The sequence below is a fragment of the Endocarpon pusillum genome (assembly GCF_000464535.1).
Source record: "Endocarpon pusillum Z07020 unplaced genomic scaffold scaffold692, whole genome shotgun sequence".
Lineage (NCBI taxonomy): Eukaryota > Fungi > Ascomycota > Eurotiomycetes > Verrucariales > Verrucariaceae > Endocarpon > Endocarpon pusillum.
In genome coordinates, this window is record NW_006916621.1 from 156,885 (window position 1) to 169,081 (window position 12,197).

At 50.4% G+C, this 12,197-nt stretch overlaps 6 protein-coding genes across 6 annotated transcripts; 3 read left to right on the forward strand and 3 right to left on the reverse strand.

Annotated features, from left to right (window-relative positions):
* Positions 1–556: 556 nt before the first annotated feature.
* On the forward strand, positions 557–1,360 carry EPUS_05769 (uncharacterized protein; the record flags this gene model as incomplete). The annotated part of the gene is made up of 1 exon (XM_007807501.1): positions 557–1,360. The coding sequence occupies one exon, from the start codon at positions 557–559 to the stop codon at positions 1,358–1,360; it is 804 nt and encodes a 267-aa protein (XP_007805692.1).
* Positions 1,361–1,969: 609 nt separating this feature from the next.
* Positions 1,970–2,868, reverse strand: EPUS_05770 (uncharacterized protein; the record flags this gene model as incomplete). Its single annotated transcript, XM_007807502.1, has 3 exons — positions 1,970–2,274; positions 2,320–2,712; positions 2,763–2,868. 3 exons carry the CDS (start codon positions 2,866–2,868, stop codon positions 1,970–1,972), a joined length of 804 nt encoding a protein of 267 aa, XP_007805693.1.
* A 759-nt stretch (positions 2,869–3,627) lies between these two features.
* EPUS_05771 (uncharacterized protein) lies at positions 3,628–4,884 on the reverse strand (the record flags this gene model as incomplete). The annotated part of the gene is made up of 3 exons (XM_007807503.1): positions 3,628–3,954; positions 4,002–4,590; positions 4,643–4,884. 3 exons carry the CDS (start codon positions 4,882–4,884, stop codon positions 3,628–3,630), a joined length of 1,158 nt encoding a protein of 385 aa, XP_007805694.1.
* Positions 4,885–5,466: 582 nt separating this feature from the next.
* EPUS_05772 (uncharacterized protein) lies at positions 5,467–7,247 on the reverse strand (the record flags this gene model as incomplete). Its single annotated transcript, XM_007807504.1, has 4 exons — positions 5,467–5,753; positions 6,227–6,933; positions 6,989–7,044; positions 7,092–7,247. 4 exons carry the CDS (start codon positions 7,245–7,247, stop codon positions 5,467–5,469), a joined length of 1,206 nt encoding a protein of 401 aa, XP_007805695.1.
* Positions 7,248–7,579: 332 nt separating this feature from the next.
* On the forward strand, positions 7,580–8,054 carry EPUS_05773 (heat shock protein; the record flags this gene model as incomplete). The annotated part of the gene is made up of 4 exons (XM_007807505.1): positions 7,580–7,588; positions 7,631–7,858; positions 7,911–7,969; positions 8,030–8,054. 4 exons carry the CDS (start codon positions 7,580–7,582, stop codon positions 8,052–8,054), a joined length of 321 nt encoding a protein of 106 aa, XP_007805696.1.
* Positions 8,055–9,806: 1,752 nt separating this feature from the next.
* EPUS_05774 (uncharacterized protein) lies at positions 9,807–11,613 on the forward strand (the record flags this gene model as incomplete). Its single annotated transcript, XM_007807506.1, has 2 exons — positions 9,807–9,999; positions 10,052–11,613. 2 exons carry the CDS (start codon positions 9,807–9,809, stop codon positions 11,611–11,613), a joined length of 1,755 nt encoding a protein of 584 aa, XP_007805697.1.
* Positions 11,614–12,197: the final 584 nt, after the last annotated feature.

Below are 12,197 nucleotides of genomic sequence, written 5' to 3' on the forward strand. Positions count from 1 at the left end.
ATTATAGAGAAGGATATATAGGGAAGAGGATATTATAGAGAGGAGGATCTATAGAGAAGAGGTGCGAACGCGGAATGAAGTGGGTAAGTAGGTTAAATTAAACTGGAGCTCGGATAGTTTGAGAAGGGGGAAGTGGCACTTGGGTCAATTGAGGAAATACTTACCGTGTATAACATTTTAGACGAGTGGGGGAATAGTGAAACTGCGACCACAGACAGACAGAGTCCTCAACCTGACGACGAAAAGATCTCTCCAGGTAGCCATTATGTCAGATCCAAAAAGAAAAAAAAAGAATACCAGCCTCCCCTCTTGCCGCATTTGATCATTCGCCGGATGCGGAAGTCATGGTTCTTTCACTCGTCGCAAGGAGTCATTGTCGTCCGAACGCAGAGTTCCCGAACCATGGCCATGCCAAAGACAAAAAAGAAAGAAAGCTATGTCTTTAGACCGAGACGGGGCCGAAGAATGGGATTAAATGGTACCTCGAGAGAAAACCTGCATCCCCTTCACCCGTTGCAAAATTTCCTTCAATCATCGAAAATCCCCAGCCGAAAAGATGGTGCAGACCAGAAGACAAGCGGCCGCCCGCCCGGATTCGGTCCTGATGACCGCCGACCAGCTCCCGCCATTGAAGACCCGTCGAAAGCCCCTCTGCCGGGACTGTCCTCCCCGATCGATGGTTGCGTTTGTGAGAGAGGAAGACTTCCCCAAAGTGGAGCGAAAGGACGACGAGAGGCCCCGGTCACGTTGCACAATCCCTCCCAGTGCCGGTGTTGAGGTGCTGGATTGTGAGGGCTGGAGTCGAGGTTATGAGAACGCTCGGCGGCCCGGCCATGGCAAGAATTTCAGAGTTTGCCTGCACTGTGCGCGAAGGAACTGGGACCTCTTTACTTGGACCAGGAAACCATACAGTGTTGACCTTTGCCGTAGGTGTTCACTAACTTGTCGCGCTGGAGATAGATATCCGGGAGACGGCCGCAACGAGTGCCAATGCCACATTCTCTGTATCGACAGGAGCGTCCATTTGTGCTACGGCTGTCGGCAAGAGCAGCAACAACGGGAATACCAGAGACTGGGCGAGTGGGCTCGGCTCCGCATGATGCACATACACGGCAAAGAGGATGAACCTTGCAACTACAACGAATGTACCCGTATCAGCCATTACGTCGATAATGACCATCACCCGTTCGGCGAGTCGGGATGTATCTGTCCCCGAAACCTTGACGAGGGCGCCAAGCTTGAAACCTACGATGTGAATGGTAGACTGGATTTTGGTGGTATGGTGCGAATGTGTTTGCACTGCCGGCGCGAAGTCTTTGTGATAAGGCGGTTTACATATTATCCGCCTGAATGGTCATAGTTCTCCTCATGATAGAGGACACCACCTGTCTCATAGTTTAATCACGTTTTCAGGCACTGACTGCAGAAAAGGGGAGTCCGCAAGACCTTGTCGATACAAATGACCCGAAGCGCAGATGGAGCCACTGTCAAGTGAGCCGAAAGATGGCGGAAGAGGCCTGGAGGTTGGTGTTGGAAGGCGAACGAACACACGGAACGTGTAGCATAGATATGAATTCCGCCAGTAACTATAAACATTGTGTCCATGCACACCATCTGAAATTCACCTAGTCTTTGTGAGCTCTTCAATCCTAAGTTGAGCAACTGTGAAATGCTGAAACCATTCTTCAGAAATCGAGCATGGATAAGATGGGCCCGAAAAGCCACACAGGAGAAGACTCACGAGCATCACCAATCAGGCAGTATAACAATGCCTTGAGCGACACCTCGTTACTACCAGCTCATACATGGTGTGAGAGACCTTGACAGCCCAACAAAATCTTGCAGTCTTTGACTCCTCAAGCCAGCATGGGGCAAGTTCCCAGACGTTCAATTCAGTAAAAGTTGGTTCCTGAAAAAGGCCTGTTGTTTCCAGACACGTCAGTACGAGCAACGTTGACACCGAGGGGATCTAAGTCTTTGTCAACACGGCCCAGTCCTTGGTATCTCTGTGCGCAATACCATTGAATCTATCCGAGATCTGCTCGTTATTGTTCAAAGCAGATCGGCTAGGCCTCCCAACTTTCATTCCAGCTGTGATTCCATAGCCACTGGATCCTGATTGACTGTTCCGACTGTTGGTAAGATTTGTCAAAGGTTTGCGAGGAACTGTGTCTGGCGCTTTGGTGCTCAAAGGAATATAGGACCTTGTGGCTGCGTTACGGACCGTCCCTGGTAAATGTGTTCGATGTTGAGGTGTGGCCGATGCAAAACCATCTGTGATGGTTAGTGGAGACCATACGGTGAAGATACAAGACATACGACTCTGCTGTCCCATCGGAGGTCCTGATGGAGGTGGCATGGCGGAAGCTTCAGCTTCAGCGTGAGCATTCTTGCTGGATCGACTAGGACTTCTGCTGTGATGGGCATGCTCGTACTGCATATTGCCTCGCTGATCGTTTGTACGATAATTGGGTGGTGGAGGTTGCTGGACTGAGGCATCCCCGAAAGTTTGGGGGCGTGGAATGCTTGACATTGAGTTGATAGCCTGTGCCACAGAATCTGAAGCTGCTGTTTGGACCTGAGAGGTCATTACCCGCTTCTTCAGGGTATCGTACAGATGCTGGGTCTGTGCCTGCTTCTTGCTTTTGTCTCGGTACATTTCGACCAGCTCAACATTCTTCTGCTGGAGTGTCTTTTGATCAATTTGGAGGCCTGCAGTAATGTTTAGCAATTGCGGTAAAGCAGATGTCAAAAGTGCCTACTTTTGACCTTGCTCTGCAGACTCTGTATCTCAGCATTGGCATCAGCGACAATCTTGTCGAGCTGGCTGCTGAGATGACTATACTTGTCGGCCAGGTTCTTGCCCATCGCCTCGTTGTACAATCTGCTGACGGTTATGATGCCGGTTTGAAACGGATGTCACGGGAGGTACATTTCTTGCGTTGTTTGATAGGCCCAAAAAGCAAGCCCTCGTCCAGCACATTCCATGATCGTGGTTGGGTCCAAGCCACTCAACACGCTTGTTTTGTAATCTTCAGTAGGCTGCAGGATGGTCGTAACAGCATCGTCTGGGTTGGATAGTTGAGTGCCGCACGCTGGACATTTCCGCTCGGCTTCTCTTGAACGAGACAGACCAGACTTATGCGCACAGTTCAAGCAAAAGACATGGCTAAGGAGGCTCGGTCAATGCCATTGTCCCTGCAGAGCGAGGGAAGTTAACAAACGAGCAAGTTGTGACAACAGCTTGGTCTGTCAAAGCCGTTCGACAGCTGCGGATATTGTTGCATCTCAAAGGGGCGTCCATGATGATGAAGGGAGACGATGGCTACGAGGTGATTCAATGAAGCCAGCACCTCTCGTGGATTTGGAGGCATCAGACAAAAGGAAAGGATGAAAATGAAGTTTGGCAAAGTGGTCAAGCCGAGAGGAAGTTTGAGAATGAAATGCGTCCCTTGGCTCGTTCCTGATAGCAGTGCTCTGGAGGTCGCTGTTGCTTCATCATGTCTGGAACTCTTTCTCCACCTTTGCACTCCGAGTTCCCAGTCCCCAGCATGAACATGAACATGAACATGATCATGATCAAGACTCGTCTTCCACCGGGCCCATCTATACCTCACGCCTCCAGCCTCAAGAGAAAAAGAACGCATTGCCTTCTGCATCTCTTCTCGATTGTGCTAGCTTCTCTTCGAAACCTTCTCCGGCCTCAAACTCCTTCCAGAGGCTCGCTGGGTATATGTGCTTGTTCTTTTCGTACCATCTCCTGTCTACGACTTTTGTCAACGAGGGATCTGTATCCCTACCTTCCAGATCTTGATTGCCGCCATCCAGATTCAGACCAGAGCTTGTGCTGTCTGAATTTGACGGTACTACAGCATTCGAATAGTCAAAAAGAAGACTAGTTGACTTTGACGAGCTAGGAATACGGTTGGCGATGAAGTAGTAGAACTCGTAGTGCTGTCTCTCCGTCAGTGTAGTCGAAGACATGTACGAGGTGCTCCTACATGTGGAATAATCACCTCTCCACGCACACACATCAAATCATCCACACCCACTCTTGCCCATTCCCTTCGGCTATCATTCTTGCTCTTCGCACCTCCTCCGCCACCTCCTCCGCCACCGGACACTCCCAGCTGTGCGCCCACCTTTCGGCATCGCTCTAGGAACAGCCAGACGTGATCACCCTTCTTGACCTGGACGACTCCGCCGGGATTGTTCGTCCCATCATAGAACACGAAAGGTATTGCAATCTCAGTATTTCGGACTGCTTCTTGCAGAGCTAGGAATTCTCGTCGTAAACTATCGCGGGCAATAGCTTCAGCCTGTAGAGTTGCTTTGGTTTGAACCTTTGGTGCCGGTAAAAGTGAGGTGGGATTGGGTGTTAGACGCCTGGGAGTAGATGTCTCCCTACTCTTCTGGGCAGAGGGATCTGGTGAACGAGCTTGTCTGCCACTTGGAGTGTGAAAGGCCGATGAAGTACCACTTAGTACTTCTTCTTCTTCATCCTCACCAAATGAGAGCAATCCTTTGGGGGCCTTCCTTTTCCTTTTCCTAGGAGGTTGTCCTCGGGGTTCGCTTCCTGGTGTCAATGCACTGAGCTTTGCAAATTAGCTCTGTAAGGCGGCTGGGGATCTTGTGCACTCACCCGTCGCTCTCATCATGGGCTCCTGGTGTTTCAACTCTCGGGGTGCTGGATTTAATTCTACCATAAGCATTATCCTGTGCTTCTTTCTCCTTCTGCTCGAGCACTTCTGCACGTCGCTTGCGAAAGTCGTCAAGATGCACGAGACCAACTGTCTGGGATTTAAGAAGATCTTCGGTTGAAGCTATCTGATTGGTAAAAGATCTGGGGGTGGAGGTTGCTGAAGGTGGTTCTGAGCGCGCCATAACCAGAGGAGAGAGGCACAAGCAGAACGGAAGGATGGTATCGGTAATATTAAGTCACATGTAAGCCTGTTCTGAGGGGTTACAAGTGATCAAAGGGTTGGGGGTTAGGTGTACACTTTAGCAAACGACAGTGGTGACAGAAAGTGATAGGAAAATACCATGGCCTTTTTCTCATTCTAGAATCGCTGCCGATGCGCTGCCCCTTCGGGTTTAACCCCAACCCCACCGATGGGGAAACGCGCCCCGTACCCCTCGCCGCTCGGCCCAGATCTAAAGAGCCCGCTTCTCCTCGATCCCCCTCCATTGTCTCCTTTTCTGTCTTCTACTCCCTCCCCCCTCTTCTCTTCCCTTGCAGATGGCCTTTTCTTTCTGCCTGCTGCGCCGTCGCCACAGCCCCATAGCGCTGGGCGCTGATGACGTCCTTACGCAACCCTGCCCCGCCGTCGACCCAATCATCCGAGCTGTCCTCATCAAGATTAACTCATATCTAATGTAACACGTCTATCTATCATTAGTCTCATAGCTACACTGATACAAGACTCAGCGAGCCTCAGTGGTGACATCTGAAAGTACGGTCCGCTCTCAGGCTGGCAGTGCTGAGCTTCCCACCTTCTCTTGCTCTTTCTTCGTGGCAGCTTGCTGCGTTTCCCAGCCTTCATACCCATCCGGATATTTGTCGATCAGCTTCTGCATCTCCTCCATTGCCAGCAGACGCATTCTCTTGTTTGCTGGCCAGGCGCAGAACACCTCTAGATCCACCTGCAGCGCGTAGAGCGCATTGCGGTCATCATGATCCTCGGGAGGATAGGATACTTCCACCAACTTGTGATATGCGCGGACATGAGATTTGTTGGTTCGGTAGCGCGGCTCTGAACATACCTAGGTCGTATTCATGATGACCATAGAATGCGCAGCAGTCGTACAAGACCACATGGTATGTCGTAAGATTGATACCAACGTTGCCATGCCACAAGTCTCCATGGACGAGGAGGGTAGGTTGTAATTTCAGCGTCCTATGTCCCGGAATCTAGAGTTGTGCTGTAGATGTGATCGGACGACCCAGGTACATCATTTACGTACAGTGCGAATGCAATCTTCCTGAGATGCCTAAAGCTACTCCTTTTCGAGTAGGTCAACTTGGCTCGGCTTGGGTTGTGCTCTGCCTTCCACGTTGCCCTAATGAACTGCTCTGCTGCCAGTACTAGTAGTACAGTTAGGATTTCCCTCCACCTAACGCCTGTCGCTAAATGCTTGAAGCTATCTCTTCAGGGTTTCTTCTACCACCCTCTTCTGCCCCTCCCTCTTCCTTTCCCGAAACTTCCTCCTTGATCAAATCCTGCACCGCCTCCAGCTCCACCGCCAAAGGCCATCTGAGGCTGCTGTTGTTGACCACCACCAGGCATGCCGGCGAATGCTTGACCTTGTCCAGCGAAGCCTTGACCACCACCCATCATCATTTGCTGCATGAATTGTTCTAGATTCATAGAGCTTGGGTCAATTCCCCTCTCCATCATGCTCATAAATCTCTGCTGCATCTCTGCCTCGCTTGGCATACCCGGCATGCCTGGCATTGCCGCACTGGCTCCCTGCGTAGCTGCCCCTGCTGTTATACCGGGAGCTCCTCCCCCTGGTATTCCTTCCACGAAGGATTTCATAAAGTCGGCCTGTGCTTTTATTTCAGAGATCTCCTTTGGCGTTTGCTGTCGCTTATAACAGTACGATGCCCAAGTGAATTCATCAAACCCGTAGTTGAAGTAATCCGTAATGTCGGAGCCCGGCTTGCGCCATGGTTTAGACGATTCGGTAGGAAAGTCGGTATCGAAGTCGGTGGAAAGGATAGGCTTTCCAGTAGTAGGATGAACAGGGTTTGCGTCGAGATCGATGGTGGAGGTGTGTCTGGCGGGATAATCGGTGCCTGGTTTTTCGTTGGCAGAAGGCGTTGATTTCCGGTCTGCAGACTGCTCATGCTTGATGGCAGAGACAGGTGTAGCAGACGTTTTGCGAGTGTCATGCGGCGATAGCGTTATTGGATGTTGGTGTCTGGTCTCGCTACAGGAAACTGTCAATTCCTGAGGGCACCACTGTTTACTGCTAGAGAACGTACAGTACTACTTCAGCTTTGGGAGCCTCCTTGGAATCGGTAATAAAATTGATGTCATCCTTCACTTTAGATCAGCGGAGTATGCCACATGCCGTGACAAACTAACGTCGTCGCTGTCCTCCCCCTCGACCTCCTCGCCTTCCTCCTCACCTTCTTCAAGATCCTCCATCTTCACTGTACCGGATGGATGGCCGTCTTGCCCAACGCCGTTGGATGTTTTGGGTTCGTCCTGACCATATAAATCGTCGTCATCGGAGTCCATAATAAAGGAGATTTGATTGAGCGTGATCAAATCTCACTTGCCTTGCAGTGAGCTTTCTAAAACTAGTAGTAGGTGCTGGAAGGGGAGCTCCTAAGCACGACTGGATCCCGGGACAGCCTTGGCACTTGGCATTTGAGCTCCAGGAGACCCCGGAGTTCGAAAATCTTCCAGAAATTCTTTTGTCGATCTACAACCCATCCAACCCATCCAACGCCAGTCCACCAATCTTAAAGCACCTTCGTCCAAATCATAGAACCAACGCACTGTTATCTGCAGGACCTCTTCGAGATGGTGAGTCTCGTGTCGCTGTTCATGCTCTATATTCAGTTCAGATGCCCAAGGTGCAAACCACGTGGTCTTACAGCTAAACTTATGCTACACAGACGACCGCACTCAAGAGCATCAAGTCCCTTGTGCCTCTCCTCGACCGTGTCCTCGTACAGAGAGTGAAGGCTGAAGCTAAGACTGCTGGGGGCATATTTCTTCCGGAAAGCAGCGTGAAGGAATTGAACGAAGCAAAGGTTTTGGCTGTCGGTCCCGGAGGGCTTGACAAGGAAGGGAAGAGAATACCAATGAGTGTTGGTGAGGGCGACAAGGTGTTGATTCCTCAGGTATGAGTCCACGCAGCGCCTACGTTTACGGGTGGGTGCTGACAGGCGCTAGTATGGAGGCAGCCCAGTGAAGGTTGGGGAGGAGGAGTACTCTCTTTTCAGGGACCATGAGTAAGTTTCATTTATTTGCTATCTATCATGATTGGGAACTTCGCTCACAGCTTGCGACAGGCTGCTGGCGAAGATCAAAGAATAAGCGACCGCCCTGAAACCTTCTCCTTCACGTCTGGCCTTTCCCATCCACCAGGCTGTAACATATGTACTACCAGCGCCACCCCAGCTTCGAGCGACTTCGATTCAGCAGATGGGACACCTGTCACATGGCCTTTTGCAGCAGCATTATAGCGTTGTTCGTGTCCTCACCACCCCCTGAAATATGGATGTTATATACGTTCAAGAATAATAAATCGCGCTCTCCACTTCAAACCCTATACTTCGAATAGTTTGCTTCCAGCAGCGATTCTTGGTCAACCTGCTGCGCTGTGATAGTGGCCAGGTCGAATTGTCGTACGTGAGAAGTATCTCTGGCTGTGAAGTAGTGAACAAGATTAAATCTCCCAGGCACTAAGTCTACCAGCCCAAAGGACACCTGACCGTCGCTAGTGTCATGGACAATGGCAGATAGAAGTAAAGGAGGTGCTGGTACTAATTAGTCGTAAATGTTTTTCTGTTTCTTAACACTCTCCGCGATCCGTATTTCAGGTTGTACTCGTCAGTATGTTGAATACACATGAAACACATGCCGCGACTTATGCCTATGAGTATTTCGGCGGAAACAGCTAATTTTGCTTAGGACTAAGGCGGAGTAATAGTAATAATAATAATACTAGTCATGAAACATGGCACTTTCTTTGGCTCATGTTTTCCACTAAGATAAGGTGGTTTTACGTAGTAGATCACCATTTACGTCACGCTTACTTAAACATTAAAAAGTAATGGGTGCACTGAAGTTACACAGCCTGGACCCTCCTGTTTGAGAGCGGGCTGGAAGCGAAATTTACAAGCAATTGTCCTCGACCGGACGTCTTGGCCCGCGGCCTCTGATTTGATGAACCAATCCTCACGGGTATCAAGTACGTAAAGGTGGTGAAGCTCCTTTCCACATGCAGATTGGAATCGAACCGGAACTCGGATGCGATCTACCTATCATAGCCCCTAGCATCCAAATTCCAACGTGGCAAGGCCGCAAAAGTCGAGGGCCACTCTCGAGACGCGGTGATCCACTTACTTGCCGTGGAGCCATTACCCTGACTCAGGTTGCAAAGCAATTTCCAGAGATCCGGGCACTGGCTTGGAGGTAGGAAAAAGGTAACTATTAGGCAAGAGTCAGGGGATACAGATGGTACCTCTACTACGTAGTAGTAGTAATGAGTTGGTGTGGCTTGCTTGCCTAAGGTTTGTTAGACGATCTAGTTGAAACTGTATGGCGGCTCTGATTCGAGGACGCCGCCAATCGTATCCTCTTCTTTATCTTCGCGCGTTCCTGACTACTGCAACTATGTCGTCCTCCCTCATCCCTGTCATCTACTTTCCCAGTCTCCGCAAAATGCTGTTTCAGGGAACGGTGCTGAGGAAGAACATGATGGACACACACCCGAGGCCCGCTTAACTTTCCCCCTGCAGCTTGTTCGGGTGAGCAGTCATCCACTCATTCTGTGCTGGAGGATCCATCTTGAGGGATGTATAAAGAACTCGCCTTTCCTTACCTTTGTTCCTCTCTTTCATCGCTTGGTGGTTATATCACACTCTTTTGGACCCATTGCTTTGTGCCTTGCTTGACGCAGGCTTTCATTCATTCAGTCAATAGCCTAGAGCTATATTCATTCATTTTCGAAGCACCACCAATCACACATACGCTGTGCGAACGTCGCAATTCATTCTCTGCCCTAGGAAACCTACTCTATACTGAGTTACAAAACCGAGAAAACGCAGCACATTCTCAACCAAGATGCATATTACGGCTGCAAAAAGTACTCTCGCCGCCCTGGCTCTTCTGGGCTCGGTGCAGGCTCATACCAGGTTCACAACACTTTTCGTTGATGGCCAAAACCAAGGCGATGGTGTCTGTATCCGTATGGACATGAACGCCAATACATGCAACAGTCCCATCGCTGGTAGTCAGAGTCCTGAGATGGCTTGCGGTACGAATAACCATTTCCTCTTCTGATACATACAAGACTAATTCGTGATCAGGGCGAGACGGCGAGAAGGGAGTGGCGCGTGTCTGCCCTGCAAAGGCTGGCAGCACCCTCACCTTCGAGTTCCGCGAATGGGTTGATGGCTCCCGACCAGGCGCTATTAACCCCCAACATGAAGGTCCATGCGCTGTTTACATGAAGAAGGTAGAATCGGGAATTGCCGACAACAACGCTGCCGGTGATGGCTGGTTCAAGATATGGGATGAGGGGTTCGACGAAGCGGCTGGCAAATGGTGCATTAACAAGATGATCGATAACAACGGTCACCTTTCGGTCAACGTGCCATCTGACATCGAGGCCGGTTACTATCTTGTTCGACCAGAGCTGTTGGCCCTCCATGCCGCGCAGGACAGTCCACGTGACCCACAATTCTACGTTGGATGTGCTCAGATCTACCTCGAAAGCACAGGTTCGGCCAAGCCCGCCACCATCACGATCCCTGAGAACTATGTTGATATCAGCATGCCGGGATTGACCTTCAACATTTATTCCAAGCCTCTTGCTCTGCCATATCCGATGTATGGTCCCTCAGCCTATAACGGTGGCGGCACATCTGCCACTGCCACCACCCCCAGATCCCCTGTCTCTTCGTCCAGTGCAGTTGCCTCTTCTTCCACTTCAGATTATGTCCAGGCATCTGAGGGCACAACTCCTGATGCTCCTGCTCCTAGTGATGCCGTTGAGACGGATAGCACAGCAACAGATGACGCTGGGACGGATGGCTCTGACGCGTATGACACCCCAGCCAACTTTGTGGAAGTTGACGATACTCAAGCCGATGATGATGAGGTTGATGAGACCGACGCAAATGAAACTCAAACTGACAACACCGAAGATGATGACTCAACAGAAGTTGACGCTGGAGAGGGTGATGCTGAAGCCGACGACACTGAGGTCGATGACTCGCAAGATGATGGCGCCGAGGAGGATGACGCAGAGGCCGATGACACATCAGACGATGACCCATCAGACGACGACACCGAGGTCGATGACTCGCAAGTTGATGGCGCTGAAGATGATGACACATCAGACGACGACACCGAGGTCGATGACTCGCAAGATGATGGCGCTGAAGAGGATGACGCAGAGGCCGATGACACATCAGACGACGAATGCAACGCTGAAGAAAGCGAGGATGACTCTGAGGGCGACGAGCCCGCGAGTTCGTCTTCATACTCGCGCCGCGATGTCCAGATCGAAGGCCTCAAACCAGAAGGTTGCATCATGGTCAACGCCAACTGGTGCGGTTTCGAAGTCAAGTCCTACTCAGACGAGAATGGCTGTTGGTCTGCAAGCGCCGATTGCTGGACACAGTCCAGGGCTTGCTTTGACCAGGCACCACCAACGGGAGCCAAGAACTGTGATCTCTGGAATGACAAGTGCAACAACCTCGACGATACTTGCAATGCCAAACAATTTACGGGACCACCTAATGCTGGAAAGGATCTTACTCCAACACCGCCAGATTTAGCCGAGACGGCGTCGCGCAAGCTCATGGCTTTGGTCAAGAAGCATGAAAGCCATGTCATGAGACGCGCATATCGTGCACGACACTAGAGGACACGCCTCGGAAATGGGACCGAAGGACTGCCAAATTTGGCCATTCGCGGGATGATTCCGTTCAAGAGTGAAGCAGTTGGACCGGGGCACATGGTTGGCGATGTTGAATTCTTCACTGCCACTGCCATCAGATGGTTTGTATCTGTCAGTTAGTTTATCAATGCCATACATTTCTCAGTGGGAATATGGCAAATTATGAAGCACCTTGCATCTTTAGTCGTTTGCTTTCTGACACTCGTATTCACGGTCTCCGCATTTTCCAGTGAGGTACGGAGTATCTGTAGATGAGAGTAAAACGGGTGCCGCATTTGGGAATCTTTTGACGCTGCTTCTACAACCCTCTGCACCCACGCTAGACAGGGATGCCAGTAAATACCAAGATCAATACTGTGCATTGCGAAACTCTTGCAAATATTTGGAGGCTGTGCGGAGTTGCTAACGCCGCATCATCAAACCAAAACCAGCTCTTGAGGCCTACTTACGCATCTGTATTATATAATTTCTATATCAAAATATTGCTGAGCTTCTCCTGATTCTAATAATATAGATTTTAGGTATATAAGACTTTTTTGAGAAAGTAG